Source organism: Bos taurus, chromosome 4, assembly GCF_002263795.3.
Source record: "Bos taurus isolate L1 Dominette 01449 registration number 42190680 breed Hereford chromosome 4, ARS-UCD2.0, whole genome shotgun sequence".
In the NCBI taxonomy this organism is placed as follows: Eukaryota; Metazoa; Chordata; class Mammalia; order Artiodactyla; family Bovidae; genus Bos; species Bos taurus.
In genome coordinates this window covers 63,325,904-63,349,962 of record NC_037331.1, presented here as the reverse complement: position 1 = coordinate 63,349,962, position 24,059 = coordinate 63,325,904, and the positions used below count along the sequence as shown (strand labels likewise).

At 38.9% G+C, this 24,059-nt stretch overlaps 1 protein-coding gene across 4 annotated transcripts in view; it reads left to right on the top strand.

Annotated features, from left to right (window-relative positions):
- Nucleotides 1-24,059, top strand: part of BBS9 (Bardet-Biedl syndrome 9) — a 474,880-nt gene that overhangs the window by 380,275 nt on the left and 70,546 nt on the right. For all 4 annotated transcript variants that reach the window (XM_059885659.1, XM_005205480.5, XM_005205478.5 and 1 more), the window contains one exon: nucleotides 2,818-3,000. In XM_059885659.1, coding sequence (XP_059741642.1) covers nucleotides 2,818-3,000 — 183 coding nt within the window. The remainder of the gene's footprint in view (nucleotides 1-2,817; nucleotides 3,001-24,059) is intronic.

Sequence of the window (24,059 nt, the reverse complement as noted above, 5' to 3'; positions counted from 1 at the left end):
TTGCTTCCCAAGGCCCTCCACATTCGCTGGTAGTTAGGCACTTCTCTGAACCTATAAGGTGCTTCAGATCTCATGCAGACTTGAGAGTCTCCAACTTTGAATGCAAGTCTCTCATTACTACATGATGGTCAAACTGACTACTTAAATTGCACTTCTCAGTGCAAAATGAAAATGCAGGGCCCTTGTTAAATGGCAGAAGAAAGTGCTGTTAAAATAGCTACTAAGATATAAAGATCTTTCCTTTCTTCAGTGGTCTCTCACACCTTCTGGTGGTGTTTTGAGTTTCTATTTAATGTCATTCCAAGTAAGAAAAAATTAAAATTTTAAATTGTTAGCATGAATTTTACGAGGAATCATTATATTGTGCGATGGCAGTTTAAAATGCAAATATAACAGCATTTAACTCTCTGAGTCAATGAGCATATCTCCTCTGATCATGTGCATGCTCCATTATCCTATGGACTTCACTTACAAAGCACAAATTCAAAAATAAAATGTTTAAGAATTTTAAGACAGAGACAGCAGGGACTTAAACCAAGCATGGAGCCCTTCTAAGCACAGGCGCAGTAGGCACATCCTTTGTACAGTATTGGGCACATTCCTTACATCTGCCGAGCTTCAGGGGCCTCATCCATAAAATGGAGATCTTGCCAACTAAGTCTCAGTGGAGACGTAAGGATTGAAGGCACTGATACCTGTGTGGCACAGAGCAGGTTGCTTGGCATACAGCTCATGTTAAATTAATTGGAGGGATTGTTGTTAATGTAATAATCATAACATTAGTGGCATTCTCCTCCTTAATAATCTACTGGGCCTTCCCTATGTTGTCAATGTTTGCCTCCTTGACCTGTTTTAATTTCCTTTCTCCATTATAAACTCTTTGAAGATGGAGTTCTATATGTTGCCATTGAATTCCCTGCAGCACTTCCTGCAGATTCTTGCATATGCCTGGCTCTCAGGAGGTGTTTATCACCTTGATCTTTGTGTGATTTGGACTTATTGACAGAAAGCATCTGTATCCTAATATTGATATGATGGTGCCCACAATGAAGCTTCATTAGTGCCATTCACAAGAAGAAAAAGAAATTAGACTCTGACAGAAGTTCGTTGTAATCCTGGTGAAGGTGGGGGAAGCAGATGACTCCAGGTGTTTTGGTTTAAGGAAAGTGGCCTCTGCATCTCTTTGCAGGGACTTCTTGAAGTAATGGGGAAGGGATGAGTTCCAAGCCTCGTTTGAATTAAAGAGGCCCCAGGGATATTAACTCTAGCCCACAGTAATCTGTCCCTTAGCTAGCTTTTTTCGCACTTACTTTCTGTTCTGCACAATTAGGATGTTATTGCTGGAATGCTTTCCACTAATTGGTTGTGTATGTATGTTTTCTGTCCAACAAATTATAAGATCCTCATGGGTTATAGAATATCATGTACTTTCAAAAGGCAATGAAAAGTAGCACAGTAGTAGGCACCCAGTAAGCAGTGTGCTTTATTGTTAGTGCTGACCTTGGTCCAAACTCCCAGGGCTCTCTAGAGAGCTGAATGTGATGTGTGACTGCCTTTCCTAACTCCTGCAAGCCCTCAACCAAGTAGCAAAGAATCCTGGTTTGTCTGGCTTTGTCAAGCAAGGGCCTTCGGGGTGCTTTGTCTTTCTCTAACCTACATCTCTTTTCCAGTGCCTCAAAGATGCTCTAAGGACTGTCCCCCTCTAGCCTTTCTCCTACATGGAATTTGGGAGACCACACAGCTGCAGACTGTGTTTGTCTGAATGATGATTTTTTTTTTTTAAATAGGCCCTTTGGGCCAGTGTCAGTAAGCCATGAAATATCACCAAATGGGTCATCTACATTAGACTTCTGAAACTCATCTGAGCTCTAGTCCCTTGAGCTGATGGGGACTTGTAGAAAGGAGCTTACAATTACCTTGGCTTTTGCTATTCCTGTTATGGGGGCTGTCAGACAACTTGAGCCTCTGGGCCAGTCAGTTCATTTCTTTTAATGAGCACAAAATTCACCAAGACATTAAAATAAAATAAAACACCAATGGGCAGTCTTCAGTGTTCTATCCAATTGTTACTTTAGTTCTTTTTTCCACAGGATTATTCAAGAGGATGAAGAAGAAAAAAAAGCCAATTCTATCCACTCCTGCCAATTTTATCCTAAGTAGATTTGGCATTGTAAAGCTAACACACCCCGAACACTTTTTTTTTTTCTTTCAGGTCCCTGTGGGCTGGTACCTGACGTTTGTGTTAAAAATGACATTGCTTGACTGGTCAAATGTTTGAAAATTGTCTACTTTTTAAATATAATCAAGAAATATTGGCTATTCTAACACCATGTAACATATAAAAAGTAATAGAGGAAGACAGTTACTTTCTGAAAAGGGTAAAATGAAGTTATTATTTTAAATCCCAAGGTAAATGCAGCTACTCTGATAAGAATTTTTTAAATTGATCAGTCTCAGTCACTAGTAATAAACACAGTAATAACTGTATTAGAGGCTTCTTATATTATCATGTACTATTATCATACACTGTAGAAAGTGAATTGATGTTGAGGTAGACACTGAACAATGTCCCCATTAAGATGATTTCATGGATATTTTCATCTCTTGGCCATATGGATTTGGAATTACTTTGGGTACTTTTTTTAAAGAAGGAAGCGAAAGATGAATGATAACTTTTATTACTCAACATACCTTGTGTTTGTGGAAGACAAAGTTCATCAAGTTGTTTTAAAGAAAAATAAGAGTGTGCCAAAGGTAATTTGTTGAGGGCTCAAGAATTGTGAAATTATCCCTAACTGAAGTTTGTAATTTCTGCAGGTAATCGCTCTAGCAGATGCAGTAGAGGAAAACCAAGACAATCTGTTCCAGTCATTCACCAGGCTGAAAAGTGCCACCCATTTGGTGATTCTGCTGATCGGGCTGTGGCAGAAGCTCAGCGCAGACCAGATTGCTATTCTGGAAGCGGCATTTCTGCCACTGCAGCAGGACACTCAGGAACTGGTAAGGACCCACAGGCCTGCAGTGGTAACAGCCAGCACTATTGGAAAGATTGTGGTTTTTAGAAGATCACATGCCTATCGTGTTTTTTAAGGTATCAAAGGAAAGCTTGGTTTTGTTTTGTTTTCTTTTTATCCAAATCCTGTTTTACTTTTCCTCAAACCATAATAAAAATGTCAAATAAAGGCCTTTTTTTTTCCTAGAGCTGTTTAAAAAATAGGTATATGGTCCATTTTTATGTGGTATCCAGTCTATTTTTTTTTTTTTTAAATGTTCTTCAGTCACTTAGGAGCCAGGGAAATAGTCATTTGACCGCCAGAGTGATGGCAGTAAACCTTCAGATTAGCTAATCCTTTCCTTTTCCGCCAGAGAAAACAGCTCAGCCATTTTAATTTGCTCAATGTTCTTAAATGTGAGTGTCACTTTAAGGGTTAGAGAGAACTGAGATAGCCTTGCTGAATGACAGGGATACTTTGTTACATTTATAAAGTTCTTTTCTTAAATACCTAGTTCTTTATATGTAATTTATAAATTCTCTTATTCTTGAGCCTGTGAATAGGCAGTTTAAAACAAAAAGGGGAAAAATTGGTATATGTATTTGGAGTTTTTGGTGAAGGGTAATATAAATAGAATATCTTAGTTGCCTTGAACCATTGAGGTACATGACCGCCAGATGCCATTATTTCATGCTTTTATTTACAATGAAATAACATACTTCTTGGAAATTAGAGACCCATGAACTTATTTTTTTGTATTTTGAAATGGAGGAAACCATTTCAAGAAAAAAGTCATTTCATATCCATTTTTAAACTCATGTGAAAACATGGTACTAAAGATAATAGTACTAACACTAAAATTTTGCTCCCACATTTTCTTTTAAGTATTTTACAAGGATTATCTCATTTAATCTTAAACATGGACCTACAATATAGTTAAGGTATTGTTTTCATTGCCCTTTTACATACAGGAAAATTTAGGCTTTCTAAATTTTTAGAAAATTTAGGCTTTCTGATGCTAGAGGATAGTAGAGTTTGTATCGAAGTCTCTGTGCTTCCAAAGACATGTTTTTAACTTGTGTACTGTATTGTAGCAAAGTCATGAACATGATTTTGAAAATCTCAAGCTTTGTCAGTTGAGTCTGATTTTCTCCAGTTGGGTCAAAGGATTGTCAGTGTGAAAAAAAAAATCAAGTTACATTTTATATTCTAAACAAAGTAGTAAAAATAAATTAGAAAAAAATTAGCATTCCCATTTTTTTAGGTTGATAAAATTACATCTAATATACGCCTTTGAGGAGCTAGAAATAGACACTGTAATAATAGAAAGTTAAAAATAGAGTGGTTAGCATTATATTAATAAAATAATAGCTATCACTTTAAAAATATTTATTTATTAATTTTTGGCTGTGCTGGTCTCTGTTGCTGCATGGACCTTTCTCCAGTTGTGGGGAGCAGGGGCTACTCTCTAGTTGCAGCGTGCAGGCTTCTCATTGTGATGGCTTCTCTTGTTGCGAAGCACAGGCTCTACAGCCTATAGGAATCAGTAGTTGCACAGTGTGGGCTCATGTTGTGGTTCCTAGAACACAGGCTCAGTAGTTGGAGCGTACAGGCTTAGTTGTTCCTCGGCATATGGGATCTTCTTGGACCAGGGATTAAATCTGTATTTCCTACATTGGCAGGTGGATTCTTTACCACTTAGCCACCAGAAAAGCCCTCACTATCACTTACAAACTCAGATATAGTTGTCAAAAAGACTTGAGTGACTTCAGATCCTGGTTCTACCACTTAACAGCACAGTCCTTCTGGTCAAGTTTCTTAACTGATCTAAATCTCTGCTTCTATAGCTTTAAGATGGAAACAGCTATGTTACCTGACCCAGTAAGTTGTGATAAGAATTAAATGAGATAGTTGGATAGAGTGCTCATTATCATTGGAAGTGGTTTGTCTACTTTAAGTATATTATTTATAGTCCTCACTAAAGCCAGGCAAGGTAGATATTACTACCCTTTCATGGTAATTTGTCTCCTCAACTACACTTGAGGGAAGGAATTTTATCTTACTTATTTTTTCTGTTCTTAGTGCCTGGCACAATGCTGGACCATAGTGCAGTCGATATTTGTTAGGTGAATGAATGGAGATGAGGGTGGAACTAACAAGAGTGACTTGGCAGAACAGATGCAGTAGATTGAATCTGAAGCAGGGCAGGGCCAGCTGCATAATGTACAGGGCTAAGTGTAAAATGAAAATGCAGATCCATTGTTCAAGAAAGTAGGGGAAAAAGCTAAAGTGCTGTTTAAACGGGTACTAAAAACATGGTTTTTTTTTTTTTTAGTTTCTGTATTCTCTCTCTCCTCATGGTATTTTTTGCTTGTTAATTACTTATGTTGTCCTAAACAAAGAAAAATTTAAAGAATCACCATAATTATACAATTTGTATTTTGTGGCTTTTGCATGCATGTGTATTTCACTTTTATAGAACCACAGAATCACTGCACAAAACTTAAGCTTCTTTATTTCCCTTCTTAACCTATGCACATCTTCCAAGGTTCCCTACCTTCAGCTTCCTGTTGAATAAGGCAGGACTGAAGGAAAAGGAGCTCTTTGTCACTCTACTGCCCTTTCCTTCTGTGTTATCAGTTTCAGTGTAAGTGATTCAATAATATAGGGAAGTAACAGGAGTCTAGTGGGTTTCCTTAGTCCTTCCTGTTTCTTTGCATCTATTGCCTCTTTTTTCATTCCATGCAAGTTCTGGTTCAAATGAAAAGCCTCTCAGGGCCGTCAGTTCTTTCATTTAATCAGCCTAGATGGAACAGGCCTTCCTCCTGCTTAGCTCGAGTCTCCGTGAACTCCCACTCATGCTGGGGCCATGGGGATTTTGAGCTACAGGGCTGCATGTGAAGTGAGCAAAGGAGGAAGGAGGCATGCATATTACACACATCCTCCCTTCTCACACGCACTTCATTGTCGCATCAGACTTCACTTACAAAACACAAATTCAAAGATAAAACTATTAAGAATTTCAAGATGGTGGCAACAAAACATTAAACTGAATGTGAGGCCCTATGCAATTATACAGCTTGCATGTTCCTGAAGCTGGATCTTAGGCCAGGAAGAATTCCTGAGAAATAAACATTCTCAAATGTAGGACTTGAGTCTTGAGAGAGACTGTAGTATTTCTGACTCTAGAGATTTTAAAACACAGCATTTATTTGGAGTATGTAAGTATGCTCATAGGCAGGTGAATGGACTTCTCAAAGCCACTTTCTACCCTGTCTCTTATTTTCTACTGTCATACCTCCCAAAACATTACTTCAACTTTCTTCTGAATTTGGTGAGATTAGGTGTGTATACTTGTTATGTCTGTTGAAGTCATTAATGAGACAAGACATTTGATAAAAACATAACTTGGAGAAGAATAAATGAAAAATGACACTTTAGTACTGCTTGTTATGTTCTTCATCTTTAATTAGGTTGTGGTATTCACTTTGGACTTTTACTGTTGAGACAGCTTACATATCATGAGAAAAAAAGGAATCCTTTTTCATTCTTTAAGATGTACGCATGCCGTATGTGGTTTTGACATGCTAGTTCACAATCCCCCATGTTATGCCTTTAGACCTCACAAATAAATGTTATGTGATGGGTATCCCGCTGAGATGTGAAAATGAAATATGCAAACCTGAAATAACTTGGAAGGAGGGTGAGGTGGGGAAGAAAGGAGTCTCTGACCAGAATGTTGAAAATATATCCCATATTGAAGTTATTATGATACCACAAAAATCTGAATGCAATTTAGACGGTTTGGTTGAGGTTGGAGGGCAGGGTACATGTATGAGGGGGAGAACTTTAGACATGTGGGCAGCATTTTCAGAAGAGCCTCTCAGTTCAAGGTCAGATGTCCCCACAGTATGTGACAGGTAGGAGAAAGTGCTCAGAAGATGTTTTATTTACAGTTCAGATAGCACTGCATATTGGTTTGTTGTATTGTCATTTAGATGGCATGTGTCACAAGGCAGGCTATATTCCATAGTCAACTCTGGAATATTTTCATCTTAATAGCCTCAGATTCAGAAAGCAAAAATATTTAGAATCATTCCTTCTAATGAAAAATAATGTTCTTTGCACTATATTATCAGTATTAAAAAATGCCATCCCTTTTGGAAAAGAATTAATCTTTGTTTTCTCTGATCTGTCTCTTTTTGAATACTTTTCCATTTTTTCCACTTCTCAATACTTTTGGGGGGGCAAATAAATGCTGGTGTTGCAGACTATTATACATGATTTTTTAAGGTGCTGAAAGTTATATATGCCAAATGTGTTTTTGTAGGGATACTCCCTCTTAAAAAAAAAAAAAAAAACCAAAACAGTAAATGTTCTATTTGGTATCTCCAAAAAGAGCTCTTAAACTCAGTTCCATCTGTGAATTGGATAACATGGTATTATCCCTTCTGCCATCCTGTGATGGTGGAGAAGTTTTGCCTAAAATAATGTTCTATCAGAGTACCTATTAGAGAAATTCTAACATGATTTATTTTCTTACTTTTCTGAAGATATTTCAGAATATTTGAATTCTCAAATTAAATTTAAATCATCTACTGACCCTCTATCTACTTGAAACTCTATGGAAAATACAATCTCTATTTAGGTCAATGTGTTATTGCTTTGAGTCTAAGAGAGTGTTTAATTGTGATATAATACACATTTCCCTCCCATGATGCTGCTTAAAAGCCAAAAGCTGAAAAACTGCACATACCTCAGGATTAAACCAATCTTATATCCAGTCCACTTATTATCCATTTATTCATTCAATGAATAGTTACTGAGACCTGCTGTGTTTCAGGTGCTGTCCTAGGCCTGAGCTTGCCTCAAGAAACCAAATAGACTTAGTACCCATCCTTTGTGGATTTACTTCAGCATTACAAGGAAGCATATTCTAGCCCTGTGCAGCCATCGGCTATCTAACATGATAGCCACCTATCATATGTAGCTATTTAAATTGAAATTTAATTTCCCCTAAAGTCAGGAACAAGACAAGGGTGCCCACTTTCACCATTACTATTCAACATAGTTTTGGAAGTTTTGGCCACAGCAATCAGAGCAGAAAAAGAAATAAAATGAATCCAAATTGGAAAAGAAGAAGTAAAACTCTTACTGTTTGCAGATGACATGATCCTCTACATAGAAAACCCTAAAGACTCCACCAGAAAATTACTAGAACTAATCAATGAATATAGAAAAGTTGCAGGATATTAAATTAACACACAGAAATCCTTTGCATTCCTATACACTAATAATGAGAAAATAGAGAAATTAAGGAAACAATTCCATTCACCATTGCAACGAAAAGAATAAAATACTTAGGAATATATCTACCTAAAGAAACTAAAGACCTATATATAGAAAACTATAAAACACTGGTGAAAGAAATCAAAGAGGACACTAATAGATGGAGAAATATACCATGTTCATGGGTTGGAAGAATCAATATAGTGAAAATGAGTATACTACCCAAAGCAATTTATAGATTCAATGCAATCCCTATCAAGCTACCAACGGTATTCTTCACAGAGCTAGAACAAATAATTTCACAATTTGTATGGAAATACAAAAAACCTTGAATAACCAAAGCAATCTTGAGAAAGAAGAATGGAACTGGAGGAATCAACCTGCCTGACTTCAGGCTCTACTACAAAGCTACAGTCATCAAGACAGTATGGTACTGGCACAAAGACAGAAATATAGATCAATGGAACAAAATAGAAAGCCCAGAGATAAATCCACACCTTATCTTTGGACACCTTATCTTTGACAAAGGAGGCAAGAACATACAATGGATTAAAGACAATCTCTTTAACAAGTGGTGCTGGGAAAACTGGCCAACCACTTGTAAAAGAATGAAACTAGAACACTTTCTAACACCATACACAAAAATAAACTCAAAATGGATTAAAGATCCAAACGTAAGACCAGAAACTATAAAACTCCTAGAGGAGAACATAGGCAAAACACTCTCAGACATACATCACAGCAGGATCCTTTATGACCCACCTCCCAGAATATTGGAAATAAAAGCAAAAATAAACAAATGGGACCTAATTAAAAACTTCTGCACAACAAAGGAAACTATAAGCAAGGTGAAAAGACAGCCTTCAGAATGGGAGAAAATAATAGCAAATGAAGCAACTGACAAACAACTAATCTCAAAAATATACAAGCAACTCCTGCAGCTCAATTCCAGAAAAATAAACGACCCAATCAAAAAACGGGCCAAAGAACTAAATAGACATTTCTCCAAAGAAGACATACAGATGGCTAACAAACACATGAAAAGATGCTCAACATCACTCATTATCAGAGAAATGCAAATCAAACCACTATGAGATACCATTTCACGCCAGTCAGAATGGCTGCGATCCAAAAGTCTACAAGCAATAAATGCTGGAGAGGGTGTGAAGAAAAGAGAAACCTCTTACACTGTTGGTGGGAATGCAAACTAGTATAGCCACTATGGAGAACAGTGTGGAGATTCCTTAAAAAACTGGAAATAGAACTGCCATATAACCCAGCAATCCCACTGCTGGGCATACACACTGAGGAAACCAGAATTGAAAGAGACACGTGTACCCCAATGTTAATCACAGCACTGTTTATAGTAGCCAGGACATGGAAGCAACCTAGATGTCCATCAGCAGACGCATGGATAAGAAAGCTGTGGTACATATATACAATGGAGTATTACTCAGCCATTAAAAAGAATACATTTGAATCAGTCCTAATGAGGTGGATGAAACTGGAGCCTATTATACAGAGTGAAGTAAGCCAGAAGGAAAAACACCAATACAGTATACTAACGCATATATATGAAATTTAGAAAGATGGTGACAATAACCCTGTATACGAGACAGCAAAAGAGACACTGATGTATAGAACAGTCTTTTGGACTCTGTGGGAGAGGGAGAGGATGGGATGATTTGGGAGAATGGCATTGAAACATGTATAATATCATATATGAAACGAGTCACCAGTCCAGGTTCGATGCACGATACTGGATGCTTGGGGCTGGTGCACTGGGACAACCCAGAGGGATTGTACGGGGAGGGAGGAGGGAGGAGGGTTCAGAATGGGGAACACATGTATACCTTTGGCAGATTCATGTTGATATATGGCAAAACCAATACAATATGGTAAAGTTAAAAAATTAAAAAAAATAAGTTGAAACTTAAGTAAATTATAATGAAATAAAATTAAAACTTCAGTTTCTCGGTCACACTAGCTATATTTCAGTTGCTCAATAGCCACATGTGGTGAGTGGCTATCGCACTGGAGAGTGTAGATATAGAACATCTCCATCATGGCAGAGGTTTCTGTTGCTTGGCACTATCAGTCATTAAGAGAGAAATTAAGAGAGAAAGGGTCGGTTGAGTTAAGAACTTCAGCACATTTTAAAAAATTGGTGAAAGCAGGGTAGACCACTGACATATAGTTATGCCATGGTGTTTGCATTAGCAGCCCTTATTTCTTGTGTTATGGGATCAGCCTGATCATATGCACAATAACCAGATATTCTGCTGCTGCTAAGGCGCTTCAGTCATGTCCGACTCTGTGCGACCCCATAGACCACAGCTCACCAGGCTCCCCCGTCCCTGGGATTCTCCAGGCAAGAACACTGGAGTGGGTTGCCATTTCCTTCTCCAGTGCATGAAAGTGAAAAGTGAAAGTGAAGTCGCTCAGTTGTGTTCAACTCCTAGCGACCCCATGGACTGCAGCCTACTAGGCTCCTCCACCCATGGGATTTTCCAGGCAAGAGTACTGGAGTGGGGTGCCATTACCTTCTCCAGATATTCTCCTAGGAACAAGAAACTCATCTGAGGAGATGTGTGCATTTGCACAATGAAGAGGCAAGCATCTGCTACAAGGGCTGCTACACCCCCTTCATATGGCCTTGGTGGATGTTATAATCATCATGAACCCTTTCCTGTTGAGTTGACACCTGGATTCAGAATTTTTTAAACATAGCATTCTAGGTAATGATCTTTCCCAATGGTGCAGCCAGCAGAAAATCTGCCTGTAATGCAGGAGACACAGGTTCGATCCCTGAGTCTGGAAGATCCTGTGGAGGAGAACACGGCAATTCATTCCAGTATTCTTGCCTGAAAAACCCTATAGACAGAGGAACCTGGCAGGCTACAGTCCTAAGGGTTTCAAAGTGTCAGACACGACTGAGTAACTGAATATACACACAGGTAGTTACTATCACTTGGAGTTGGTATGTGGATGAATCCTTTTTGCCCTTCCTAATCTCTGTATAAATCTGCTTCTCATTTTCCTAGTAAACAGCTTAGATGACTAAGATTTTGTAAGATGAAGCCCAGCAGATGGCAGGAAAACAAGGAGCAGCACATTTCCAGATGGCTGTCTCATACTTCTACTCTAAATGTTCCTGTGTTCCACCTGATTCCAGAAGAAGCTCTAATGAAAAGAGCAACAGAGCACTGGTTTGGGGACCTGATTGTGTACACTCCTAAAAGTGGAGGAAATATTGGCATGTTGCATAGCATCTTTCCTGACTTTTTCTTTTCTTTCCAAGTGCTTTTAATATCTGTAGTAGATGTTATCTACTATTTGAAAAAGAAAAGCTTTATTGTGTTCTTTAGGGCTTAATAGTTACCTTCCCTAGTACTGATGTTTGAAATCCCCTGGGAAAAGTTAAGATGGAAATTTACATCAGTCAAGGAAGGAGATTTGGACCTTCAGCCTTACTTTTTGATTGATTATTCCTGGTACAAACTGATATGGAAAGAGAAACTTATTTTTAACATTTTCAACATGGTTCGTGTGAGAAAACAGATGTTTATAATAGGAAATCCTATTGTGCAGAGGGACTTATCAAGACTTACTTACAAGGCCTGAAGACTTCTACGTCACAGGTCAGATTTGATGTAAGGGCCATTGTGCCTCCTGTCTGGATTGAGTGATGACTGTGATGGCTAATCATTACTATTATTAATGACCCCTTCTTAAAAGGCAAACAAAAGGAGGAAGTCTGGTGTCAGTATCAAGCCGGCCTTTATGACTGCTCAAGTATCATCACAAGTGTAACTGTCTATGGGAACATAGTGCAGAAAGTAAATATTTTGCTAATTCCCATGATCTTAGCCAGCAAGATAAACATGAAAGAATTAGTTTTGTGTTCATAATGGCTGCATACTCTGCCTTGTTACTAGTTAGATGCAACTGATGTTATGTAATGGAATATTTGACATCCCTAGAGTTGAATATAATGTATCTTAGAGCTTTTCTGATGACCTGCTTGCTGTTTTAAAAATTGAAATAGTTGAAATACATCAGATTAGGAGCCAAGGAGAATACATTTACAAATGGTGATGTATAATTTTTTAATCTTTCCTTGTGTATATCAAATATGAAACAATGCTTTCATGGACACATTTAACATTATTCACGCATTTAAGAATAAGGAGACCAAGCAAGTGAACAAAAAATTATTTGAAGCTTTACTTTCACTGTATGCCACCTCAAATCCTTTGTGAAATAAGGTGTGAATTAAATATGAAAGTGAAAGTGGCTCAGTCGTGTCTGACTCTTTGCAACCCCATGGACTATATAGTCCATGGAATTCTCCAGGCCAGAATACTGGAGTGGGTAGCCTTTTCCTTCTCCAGGAGATCTTCCCAACCCAGTTCTCCTGCATTGCAGGTGGATTTTTAACCAACTGAGCCACAAGGGAAGCCCCAGAATACTGGAATGGGTAGCCTATTCCTTCTCCAGTGGATTTTCCTGACCCAGGAACTGAACCAGGGTCTTCTGCATTGCAGTCATATTCTTTACTAACTGAACTATGAGGGAAGCCCTCATTTTAAATACAATATTTAAATATAAATACTTAAGTAAAAATCCTGCTACCACAATGAGGACAGTAATGATCATCACCATCCTCACAATGCTTACCAATTTGATTCCTGCTGGAAGTGTAGTCACATTAGTTTAATTTACTTTAAATACATGTGTGTGTGTGTGTGTGTGTGTGTGTGTGCTCAGTCATGTCTGACTCTTCGTGACCCATGGACTGTAGCCTACCAGGCTCCTCTGTCCATGAAATTTTCCAGGTGAGAATACTGGAGTGGGTTGCCATTTCCTTCTCCAATGCTTGAAGGTGAAAAGTGAAAGTGAAGTCGCTCAGTCGTGTCGGACTCTTCGCAACCCCATGGACTGCAGCCCACCAGGCTCCTCCATCCATGGGATTTTCCAGGCAAGAGTACTGGAGTGGGGTGCCGTTAGGACACCCTTTATAAACTTCTTAAGATTCATAGGAGGACTAATTGAGGAAATGTATATAAAGTGCCAAATGTAGTTCTGGGCATGTACAATCTCCAGGAATTAGTAGCTCTTGTTACTACTATTTCAACAATAGGATGCCATCCATTGTTAGTGACAGTATTATTTTATGGGTCACTTAGAAAAAAACAAAGCCAAATAAACTATGACATAGTATTTTTTATCACTTAGTTTTTTAGGTAATTATTGAAAGAGCTTTTAGAGTTACTTAGACATATGTTTTGGGCTTCCCAGGTGGCGTTAGTGGTAAAGAACCCACCTGCCAATGCAGGAGACTTAGGAGACATGGGTTCAATTCCTCAGTCAGGAAGATCCCCTGGAGGAGGGCATGGCCACCCACTCATGTCTGGAGAATCCCGTGGACAGAGGAGCCTGGAGGACTCCAGTCCATAGGGTCGTACAGAGTCGGACATGACTGAAGCGAGTTAGCATGCACACATGCAGACATATGTTCTACCACATCTTACTCTTGAGCCTGAATAAGAGGAAAGCAATATAAATTAGTTAAGGTATTCCTGAAACTTCTTCACATTCAAAGATTGATACGCTTAAGTCACCTTTCAACAACAGGTCATGCTCTCTGTGTTTTTGCACATAGCACTGTCCTGTGTGCATGAACAGCATTTTGTGTATCTTTAAGAGTATGCCACTCTTACCTTCCTGATTTTTTTCTGAGCCTTTGATATTCATTCTAAAAATTTTCTTTTTGGACTAAGCTCAAAGCTTCATTTTTTTTTTCCTTCAGTTGAATCACATTTTGGTGCAAATTAAGGCATCTGGTCCCATCACTTCATGGGAAATAGATGGGGAAACAGTGGAAACAGTGTCAGACTTTATTTTTTGGGGCTCCAAAATCACTGCAGATGGTGACTGCAGCCATGAAATTAAAAGACGCTTACTCCTTGGAAGGAAAGTTATGACCAACCTAGATAGCATATTCAAAAGCAGAGACATTACTTTGCCAACAAAGCTCCATCTAGTCAAGGCTATGGTTTTTCCAGTAGTCATGTATGGATGTGAGAGTTGGACTGTGAAGAAAGCTGAGCGCTGAAGAATTGATGCTTTTGAACTGTGGTGTTGGAGAAGACTCTTGAGAGTCCCTTGGACTGCAAGGAGATCCAACCTGTCCATTCTAAAGGAGACCAGCCCTGGGTGTTCTTTGCAAGGACCGATGCTAAAGCTGAAACTCCAATACTTTGGCCACCTCATGCAAAGAGTTGACTCATTGGAAAAGACTGATGCTGGGAGGGATTGGGGGCAGGAGGAGAAGGGGACGACAGAGGATGAGATGGCTGGATGGCATCACTGACTCGATGGACGTGAGTCTGAGTGAACTCTGAGAGTTGGTAATGGACAGGGAGGCCTGGAGTGCTGTGATTCATGGGGTTGCAAAGAGTCGGACACAACTGAGCGACTGAACTGAACTGAAGCAGCTTCTGTCCATAGTTACCAAGAAATTTTAGGCAAATTGATGTTTACTGCTCCAGCAAGAGTCTTGTGTGACACATTCATTAAGCAGACCACATCTATCCCAGGGATTTGGCAATTTCTCTTACTTTAGTTGTATTGTTTGGCATAGGATAGTACATAATACATTTCTCCTATCTGTATCTTCTTGGTTTCTTTTAAATTCATTTTTAATTGGAGGATAATTGCTTTACAATGTGGTGTTGGTTTCTGCCGTACAGCAACGTGAATCAGCTATAAGTATACATATATCCCCTCCCTCTTGAACCTCCTTCCCAGCCCGTCTCCCATCCCACCCCTCTAGGTTGTCACGGAGCACTGAGCTGAGCTCTCTGTGTTATACAGAATCTTCCCACTAACTGTCTATTTTATACACGGTGGTGCACATATTGTCAATGCTACTCTCTCAATTCGTCCCACTCTTTCCTTCTTCTTCTGTGTCCAGAATTCTGTTCTCTATACCTGTGTTTCTGTTACTTCCTTGCAAATAGGTTTATCAGTACCATTTTTCTAGCTATATGTATGTGTTAATAGACAATATTTGTTCTCCTCTTTCTGACTTCACTCTGTATAATAGGCTCTAGCTTCTTTATCTTCTTATTTTATATCCTGAAAGGCGAGTAGCTTTTGCTTTGCAAGAACATCTGGAATTGCTGTCATTCTTCTGTCATGAATATTCACTTCACTAATTTCAAATTTATACTTCCAACTATTCTGTTTCCATGCCTTTATGTGCACACAGCTTTTTTGTTTAATGATGAATCGTGGTATAATCTTGATATTTTAAAAGGTAATCAGTTTGGCAGGGAAGTATGACCATTAAACATCCATCAATTGAAGTGACATGGTAGGAAAAGTTACTAAGACAAAGAATGTGCATGCCCAGGCACCAGCAGCAATACCTGGACTGGTGCCTGGAAGCCAGCAGTTGTCAGATGCCACTGAGTTTGACACAGTCTGTTTCAGAGATATTCAAATATGAAAACAATGCCCTAGAATTGATAGAACATAATTGTAAGCACAGAGTAAAAGATTTAGAGTTATTTTTTGCTAACTGGGAATTTGTGAATGGTTTGAACTGGGGACAGGAAGTTATAGAAAAGGGCAATGCCCTGGTGTTCCGTCTTGGAGCTGATACCCTTGACCAGCAGTGCATTCCATATAAATAGGAAAAATCTTACCAGTTGTTGCTTTTTGAAAAGAAAGCCACAAAGAAACTGAGAAGTAATGAGGGTTGACTAATCAAGGTTGCTCTCCTTCTTATTCTGGCAGAATGATTATGAGGTAAGTTTTGATTTCAGTGATCTGTCATTTATGATGACTGCAGAAACACTGGTCTCTCCCGTCACAGTGAACGAGACTATGTGGATGAAATCACTGATGTTGTTAGCAGGAATATGCTTCACTTTCTGCATTTAAAATGGTGAAACTTTCCACTTTCCTATGTAATCTAATTTCTGTGGTTTAATGACAGTGGTCAGCTGCAGTGGTTAGTTGTTTTCTAACCCATTGGCTCTAAATTCAAAGTCATAAACATCTTTATATAATTTTTAACAACTTTAGAAATAAATCCAATAAACTTCCCTAATTAAGACATCCCTGTTTTGTAGAGGAAAAAAGGAGAGGAATTAAATACATAACACGTATACAATCATACACACACAGAAGAGATAGGCCTGCCTCCTCAACTTAAAAAAAAATGTAAGAAAGTGAACTTTTATTGAGCATTATTATGTTCTATGCATTGGCCAAGGACTCTACCTACATTACCACATTTAATCCTCACTCCGTCCCTTTGAAGTAGGGGGCTGTAATAGATGCGGTTCATACTCCATCCATATCTCTTTACCTTCTGCTGTTCCTAAAAGCTTCTACCTGCTGGGCACCTGCAGTTTTTCTGACTGAGGAATCTCCCTGTTTGGCAGAGCCTGTGGAGCCACCGTGCTTGGTCAGTGACTAATACGGTTGGTAGATTAATACCCCAGCTCCCTCATCCCTCCAGCTGGGAAAGTCCGAGGTATGCTCCACACCACCTCCCAGAGTAGTCCAGGAGGACTGCACTAGCTACCTAAGGCTGTACCTGTTCACAGCCAGCAGTTTATTGCCTTCTCCACCTTCTCCTGCTCACTTCCCACTGACACCTTTTGGATCAGCTGTCCGATATCCTACTGGCACCCACATCCTTGCTTCATGACTATTACTTTCAATTTATAGATGAGGAAATATGCCCAAGGTCATATAGCTGGAAAAAAGCAGAGGCGAGATTTGAACCCAAACTAAGGAGCCTCACAAAAGTGAAACCTGGTTCAGTGGGGGGAGCTTTTGACCAGGTGATCATACTGAAGTTTTATTCTTCAATATGACTACTTTAACAAGGATAATAGTAATTTTTATTTTGTATTATGTGTACCCACTCTGCATTTTATACTAGAAAATGCTGACAAATTTAGTCTACTTGTTTGCTTCACATAGCACTAATATGAACTCAACGATATTGATTTTTGCACAAAACTGACAGGACGGTATCTCATGATGTAGACAGAGATCTTCCTGTCTTAAATTTTATTGCTGACAGATAATTCTTGATATCATTCTAGGAAGGGGGCTAAAACAAAAGCATTCCTAAAGCACATTATCTATACCTCTCTCTAAATACATTTCATTTTCTGCATCATTATATTTTTTTATACATTCTTAATTGTTACTTGAGGGTAGGATCCATATCTGATTTGCCTTTTTTTTAAACTTCATAATGTTTGGTATAATGTCTTATGTATCAGTGGACTGTAAATAAATATTTTAAAATAGATAAATGGTTATATGGATTAAACTAGTGCTGTATTAAATGGACGAAACATTTGAAATCAGGTTGGACTGTGAAGAAGGCTGAGCGCCAAAGAATTGATGCTTTTGAACTGTGGTGTTGGAGAAAACTCTTGAGAGTCCCTTGGACTGCAAGGAGATCCAACCAGTCCATTCTGAAGGAGATGAGCCCTGGGATTTCTTTGGAAGGAATGATGCTAAAGCTGAAACTCCAGTCCTTTGGCCACCTCATGCGAAGAGTTGACTCATTGGAAAAGACTCTGATGCTGGGAGGGATTGGGGGCAGGAGGAGAAGGGGACGACAGAGGATGAGATGGCTGGATGGCATCACTGACTCGATGGACGTGAGTCTGAGTGAACTCCGGAGTTGGTGATGGACAGGGAGGCCTGGAGTGCTGCGATTCATGGGGTCGCAAAGAGTCGGACACGACTGAGCGACTGAACTGAACTGAACTGAATTAGGGATAAGCATACCATCTCATAAATAATTGCTATTTGAGGTCTGTGCTGCTATGTTACTATTTTGTGTGATCAGTCGCTCAAGCTCAGTCATGTCTGACTCGTTGCAACCAGCCCACCAGGCTCCACCGTCCCTGGGATTCTCCAGGCAAGAATACTGGAGTGGGTTACAGTTTCCTCCTCCAGGAGATCTTTCCAACCCAGGGATGGAACCTGCATCCCCTGCATTGGCAGGTGAATACTTTCACCACTGAGCCACCTGGGAAGCCCCCTATGTTACTGTTACCTTAGCTTGATTGCTGTGAAAAATGACACAAACATTGAATGGTATACAGTCAATCACTTCAGATCCCATTCTCCGTACTTTTTTCTTCAAATTTGAATTCTATTTGAAAGAAAATAGAAATAGAATCCTAGTAGGTGGACTTTCCTATAGCTATCTCAGATCCACCGGTGGCTTTGACCAAGAAAGAAGTAGGTAAGCAAATCTTAAAACAGTGAAGCTTCTGGGTGGGGTGGTCCTAAAAATCAAACTAATTAAAGGGAAGAAAGAAAAACAAAAAGAAAAGAATTCTAGAGAAAAATGCTTTACACTTAAATCAGTGGTTTCATGTATTTTGGGACTTTTTTCGAGTTTGGTTATTTCTTATTCGTTGAGATTTTTAAGAATATAGTGTATTAGGGAGAAGTTGACCCCTTCAGTTTATTCACATGGTTCTTCTCTTGTCCTAACTTCAGTAAGATTCTTCTCGGACTTTGTCAGATATAGGGATATTTGGGGAGTCTATGACCTCATGTGTCTTTTGATTCCAAAATAGAAATGTCTTCTCCAAGTATTCTCGATAATGAGTCCCTGAATTGAGCATCGATAACTCAGACTCATTGAAGTCAAGTTCGACCATTGTTATGTTTTCAGGGGATGTGGTGTCCCAGGGCAGTTCCTTCATGTCAGTTATAGTAGTCCAGGCAGCTAAGAGGTAGACTTTGGTAGACTCTTCTAAAAGTTTAACTCATACAAACTGACACAAATCATAGTGCTTTTTGATTATGCAGTAAAATTTCATTTAGTTATACACAGATTATTTATTTGGATAAAGAAGCTGATATAAATTTTGTGACCATAAATTTTCTAGGTGAAGACCTCATATATTTTCTGCCTAAAGTGACTTGATGACAATAGGCTGAGAGACACACATGATGAAATGGGAAAAAAGTTCTTGCTGAGTGGCCAAGAGCATGGGATTTAGAGCCATGCAGTTGGATCCCATTACAGCTCTTACTTTTAGTAACTGTGTTATTTATGATAAACTTTTTTACTTTAAACTACTTTACATCTAGCACCTTAGTTGGAAGTTACAGCACCAACTTCATGGGATAAATATTTATTAGTACAAATAATGTTTATAAATTTCTTAGCGTACTTTCTAGTACATAAGAGATCCTAAACAGTTGTTACTTTTGTTGTTATTATTTCTAGTGTCATTATTATTCACAAGAACCAACCCTCCAAAGATCAACTTTCAGAGAGTATTTCCAGAAGTAAGAATAATAATATGGAATTAAATAATTAAGTAACTACAATTGATAAATGGTGCCAGTGCTTATTCACTCAATCGTGTCTGATTCTCTGTGGCCCCATGAACTATAGCTCCTCTGTCCTTGGAATTTTTCAGGCAAGAATACTGGCGTGGGTTGCCATTTCCTACTTCAGGGGATTTTCCCAACCCAGGAATTGAACCACATCTCTTGTGTCTCCTTCTTTGGCACATGGGTTCTTTACCACTAGCACCACTTGGGAAGCCTCCCCATGATTAATAAACATGTCTCATTAAGTCTAAATGTACCTGGCAAAGGAAATTACTTTTCTGATTTTTTTAACCGATGAGAAAACTGAGATGCTGAGGCCTAAAATAACTTTCCCAGAGACATACAGCTTATAAGGAAAGGTGTCAAAATTTAGCCTAGGTCTTCAGACTTCTAACTTTCATGACCCTTGCTGCCTCCTACAAGGAAATACATAAGCAAGCATAAGTCCTCGCCTAAAGCAGTGAATAATTGAAGGACCCAGTGCTACATGTTAGGCCAGGTAACTAATGTCAGAGGGAAAAGCAGCCACAAATTCAGGAGTCACTTTCCTGGGCCTCCCTTTTCCCCTTGATCTTGACCTGGTAACTACTATCTTGTTAGCTTTCCTATACCTTCAAAGAGGTGATTTTTTGTATATATTTTTTTCTAGTTATTCTCAGTGGGATAATTGGCCAACATGATCTAATTTACCATCATGAGAAGCAGGTTCCCCCTGAATATTCATTATCAATTTTATTTTTCAGTCTTAATATTTTTGTAAGTTATTTCTGAATAGTACCTGTGACTGGAAACTTTTGCCTGAAGCAAACTTGAATCCTTAGTCAAGATGTTTGTCTAGGTGAAGCATCATTAATGTTTTGTTTTAAAATTGAATATGGCTATCCAGGATCAAGTTTCTTGATAATTGAGGTAATCTACTTTGTGTTCCTTTTCCTGTCTAAAGCTTCAGGATCAGCATGAGAATATAGGTCAAATGCAGATTTCTTAGCAAAATGTAACTTAAAAAAAAAAAGGATCAGAGTAGGTTGATTTGAAGCAACCTTGTGCTTTCTGCCTGTATTGCTGCTAAACTGCATGAAGTTTGCTAAGCTTCTGTTTGTCAAAAAGGTTTTAGATTTTCACCTGATAGGAAGCAGTGTGTTTTATTTTTCATAATATTATGTTGATAAGCCTGGCACCTTGTTCTACTTTTGGTTAAAATCTGAAGTAGATTTCTACAGCTTTTGAAGCATCACAAAGAACTGGAGAACTCCATTAAGTCCAATAAGTCATTGCAGTTTAAGATAAGAAAGGATGATGTTGGAGAGTTCGGTTCAGTTCAGTTCAGTTCAGTTGCTCAGTCATGTCTGACTCTTTGCGACCCCATGAATCGCAGCACACCAGGCCTCCCTGTCCATCACCATCTCCTGGAGTTCATTCAAACTCACGTCCATCGAGTCGGTGATGCCATCCAGCCATCTCATCCTCTGTCATCCCCTTTTCCTCCTGCCCCCAATCCCTCCCAGCATCAGAGTCTTTTCCAATGAGTCAACTCTTCGCATGAGGTGGCCAAAGGACTGGAGTTTCAGCTTCAGCATCAGTCCTTCCAAAGAACACCCAGGGCTGATCTCCTTTAGAATGGACTGGTTGGATCTCCTTGCAGTCCAAGGGACTCTCAAGAGTCTTCTCCAACACCACAGTTCAGAAGCATCAATTCTTCAGCGCTCAGCTTTCTTCACAGTCCAACTCTTGCATCCATACATGACTACTGGAAAAACCACAGCCTTGACTAGTCGGACCTTTGTTGGCAAAGTAATGTCTCTGCTTTTGAATATGCTATCTAGGTTGGTCATAACTTTTCTTCCAAGGAGTAAGTGTCTTTTAATTTCATGGCTGCAGTCGCCATTGGGTTTCATTTTATTAGTGATGGGTTTAAAAAGCTTAAACTGCTACATAGGCCATCCAGCTTGGTTTCATTTTTTTTAATTTTATTTTATTTTGTTTCAATTTCAAAGAGCTGTTTTACTTCTCAGAGGTATATAGCTCAATATTTCAAGCCCTCCTTTGCATGAAGAGAGATTTGCTGAATAAAATCTATTCTTTAGAAATAATCTGAACCTAGATCAATCCTGAAAAATTCTTATATCTTACAAATATATAATTTACAACTAAAGAACTAAATTTGTACCTAGCTTTACAATAACATTTCACATCATTGTTTTTAGCTTACCTTGGCTAAATATAACATGATAGAATACAATACAAAGTAATAGTAACCGTAAAGCTCTGTAGATCAGTCATAAATACCAAAGACTTACTGTGAATTCTTTACATCTATTCAAGATGAAATCTATTTCTCTTTGATACAGTTTTTTTTTTCAGATAAATAAATATGATGTAATCATCATTTTACCTTCAAATGTGTAATGTGTAAGACAGGCTGTTTCTAAGAATGTTCTCTTCTCAACTGAACCCTAGCTGTGGCTACACAATCTCCATTTGTTCATTTACACAGATCTCTCTCTCTTTTTTAAATCTTTCCTCTCTCACTTAGAGTTAACTATGTGCACATTTGGTAATAAATGCTACCATGGCATTTTGTGGTTTTTCCCTATACTACTATAGTTGCGGATGTGGTAGTGTTTCTATTATAAACATACTTTTGCAGAAGTTTATAATTTGTTTGAATAAAAGTTTAAAGATGTTACTTTGTACGTTGGGTTCCAATGGTGTGTTTGTATTTTCTGATTTTTTAGAAAAGTAGGATTTGCATATATATGCTTATTCCACAGTATCTTCTGCGTAAGATTTTTGAGTGCCTTATCATTCATGTAAGATTGGCATGGCAAATAGTGTTATTCCTGTTTTATGGAGACTTTGGATATACCCTGGGCTTCCCAGGTGGTGCTAGTGGTAAAGAATCCCCCGACCAATGCAGGAGACATAGAAGATGTGGGTTCGATCCCTGGGTCAGAAAGATCCCCTAAAATAGAAATGGCAGCTCCAGTATTTTTGCCTGTAAAGTCCCATGGTCAGAGGATCCTGGCGGGCTACAGTCCATGGAGTCACAGAGAGTCAGACCCGATGGAGTGATTGAGCACATGCGCATGCGTATACACACACACACACACACACACACACAGCCTACAGAGATTAAGTGATTTATCAAAGTGAAGAGGCAGTTGAGGTGAATGAGTTAAGTCAAAACCCAGAAGCTGAGGAGCAGTTATCTTCAACTTAATTGTTTTAATTTGTAGGTGGCATGAGAAAATCTTTTAGGTTTTTCTCTTTTTTGCTTACTTCTGTTGATACCCTGGGAAATACACTTTACAAACTTGGTCAAACTTTCTGCTTCTTATTCTTTCTGAAAAGCCACTTGCTTACACTGGTATTTAGGCACCATGACCAGTGGAGACTAGCAGGACAGGTAGGGCAGAGACGTCAGAAACTCAGCCATGGCTGTCTGGTCTCTGGATCATAAAAATCAGAGCTCAGTTGTCTTCAGTCAGGAAGAGGATAGCAGAGACCATAGACATGAGACATCCCACTGGTACCGAGAGGCATGTCGGGCCAGCATGGCATACGGGAGCCTCCACACAGGCAGGTGGAACACAAAAGCAGAAGGCTGAGTGAGCAGCCTCTCAGTCTGGGGGATGCGTGCAGCAGGCAACTTGGCACTGCAGTCAAGCAGCAGGGCTACAGCCATAGGTTTCGTTCCTTGGGAGGGATTTGGCAGGAGCAAGGCAGCCCAGTCCATTAAGGAGGGGCCTTTCAAGCAGGCTCCCAACATAGGGGCTCAGGTAGAAGGACTCAGACAAAAGTCAAGTTACCACATGGGATAGAGTCTAGAGCTTGGGAGCAAAGGAAAACGCCAATGATCAGTTGTAGACCAGATACAGTAAACACAAAAAAGCCCAGTAAATGAATTAATTTGTAACGCTGACAAGGGCTGTGGAGAAGATAAAACAGAATAGCATGTACATTTACATTTATTGATTGACTTATTCACACATTTATTTCTTTATTTAACTTCCCACCTACTATTGTTTCCCAAAAGCCGCACATAGGTAAACTGGGATTTAAGAGTTAGGCTGTGGATTTGAGAACTAAAATCATATCAATTATTACTGAAGAGCGCTTGCTTAGTAGTTTCATCCCTTCCAGACATTTTTAGTGCTATTTTAAGCACTAAAATTAAGATTTTCCTTCACTCTCACAATTAGGAGAGAGCAATTGGTGAACATCAATTGGTGTTCAGTTATTAGTGCAACTGATGCTCAACGTTAGAGGATAAAGATCAGGTGTGTGCATATGGGTTGTGTGTGTGTATGTTTGTGTGTGTGTTTAGACATTAAAACTGAATATTGGACTTATCAATTTAAAGGATCTAAATAA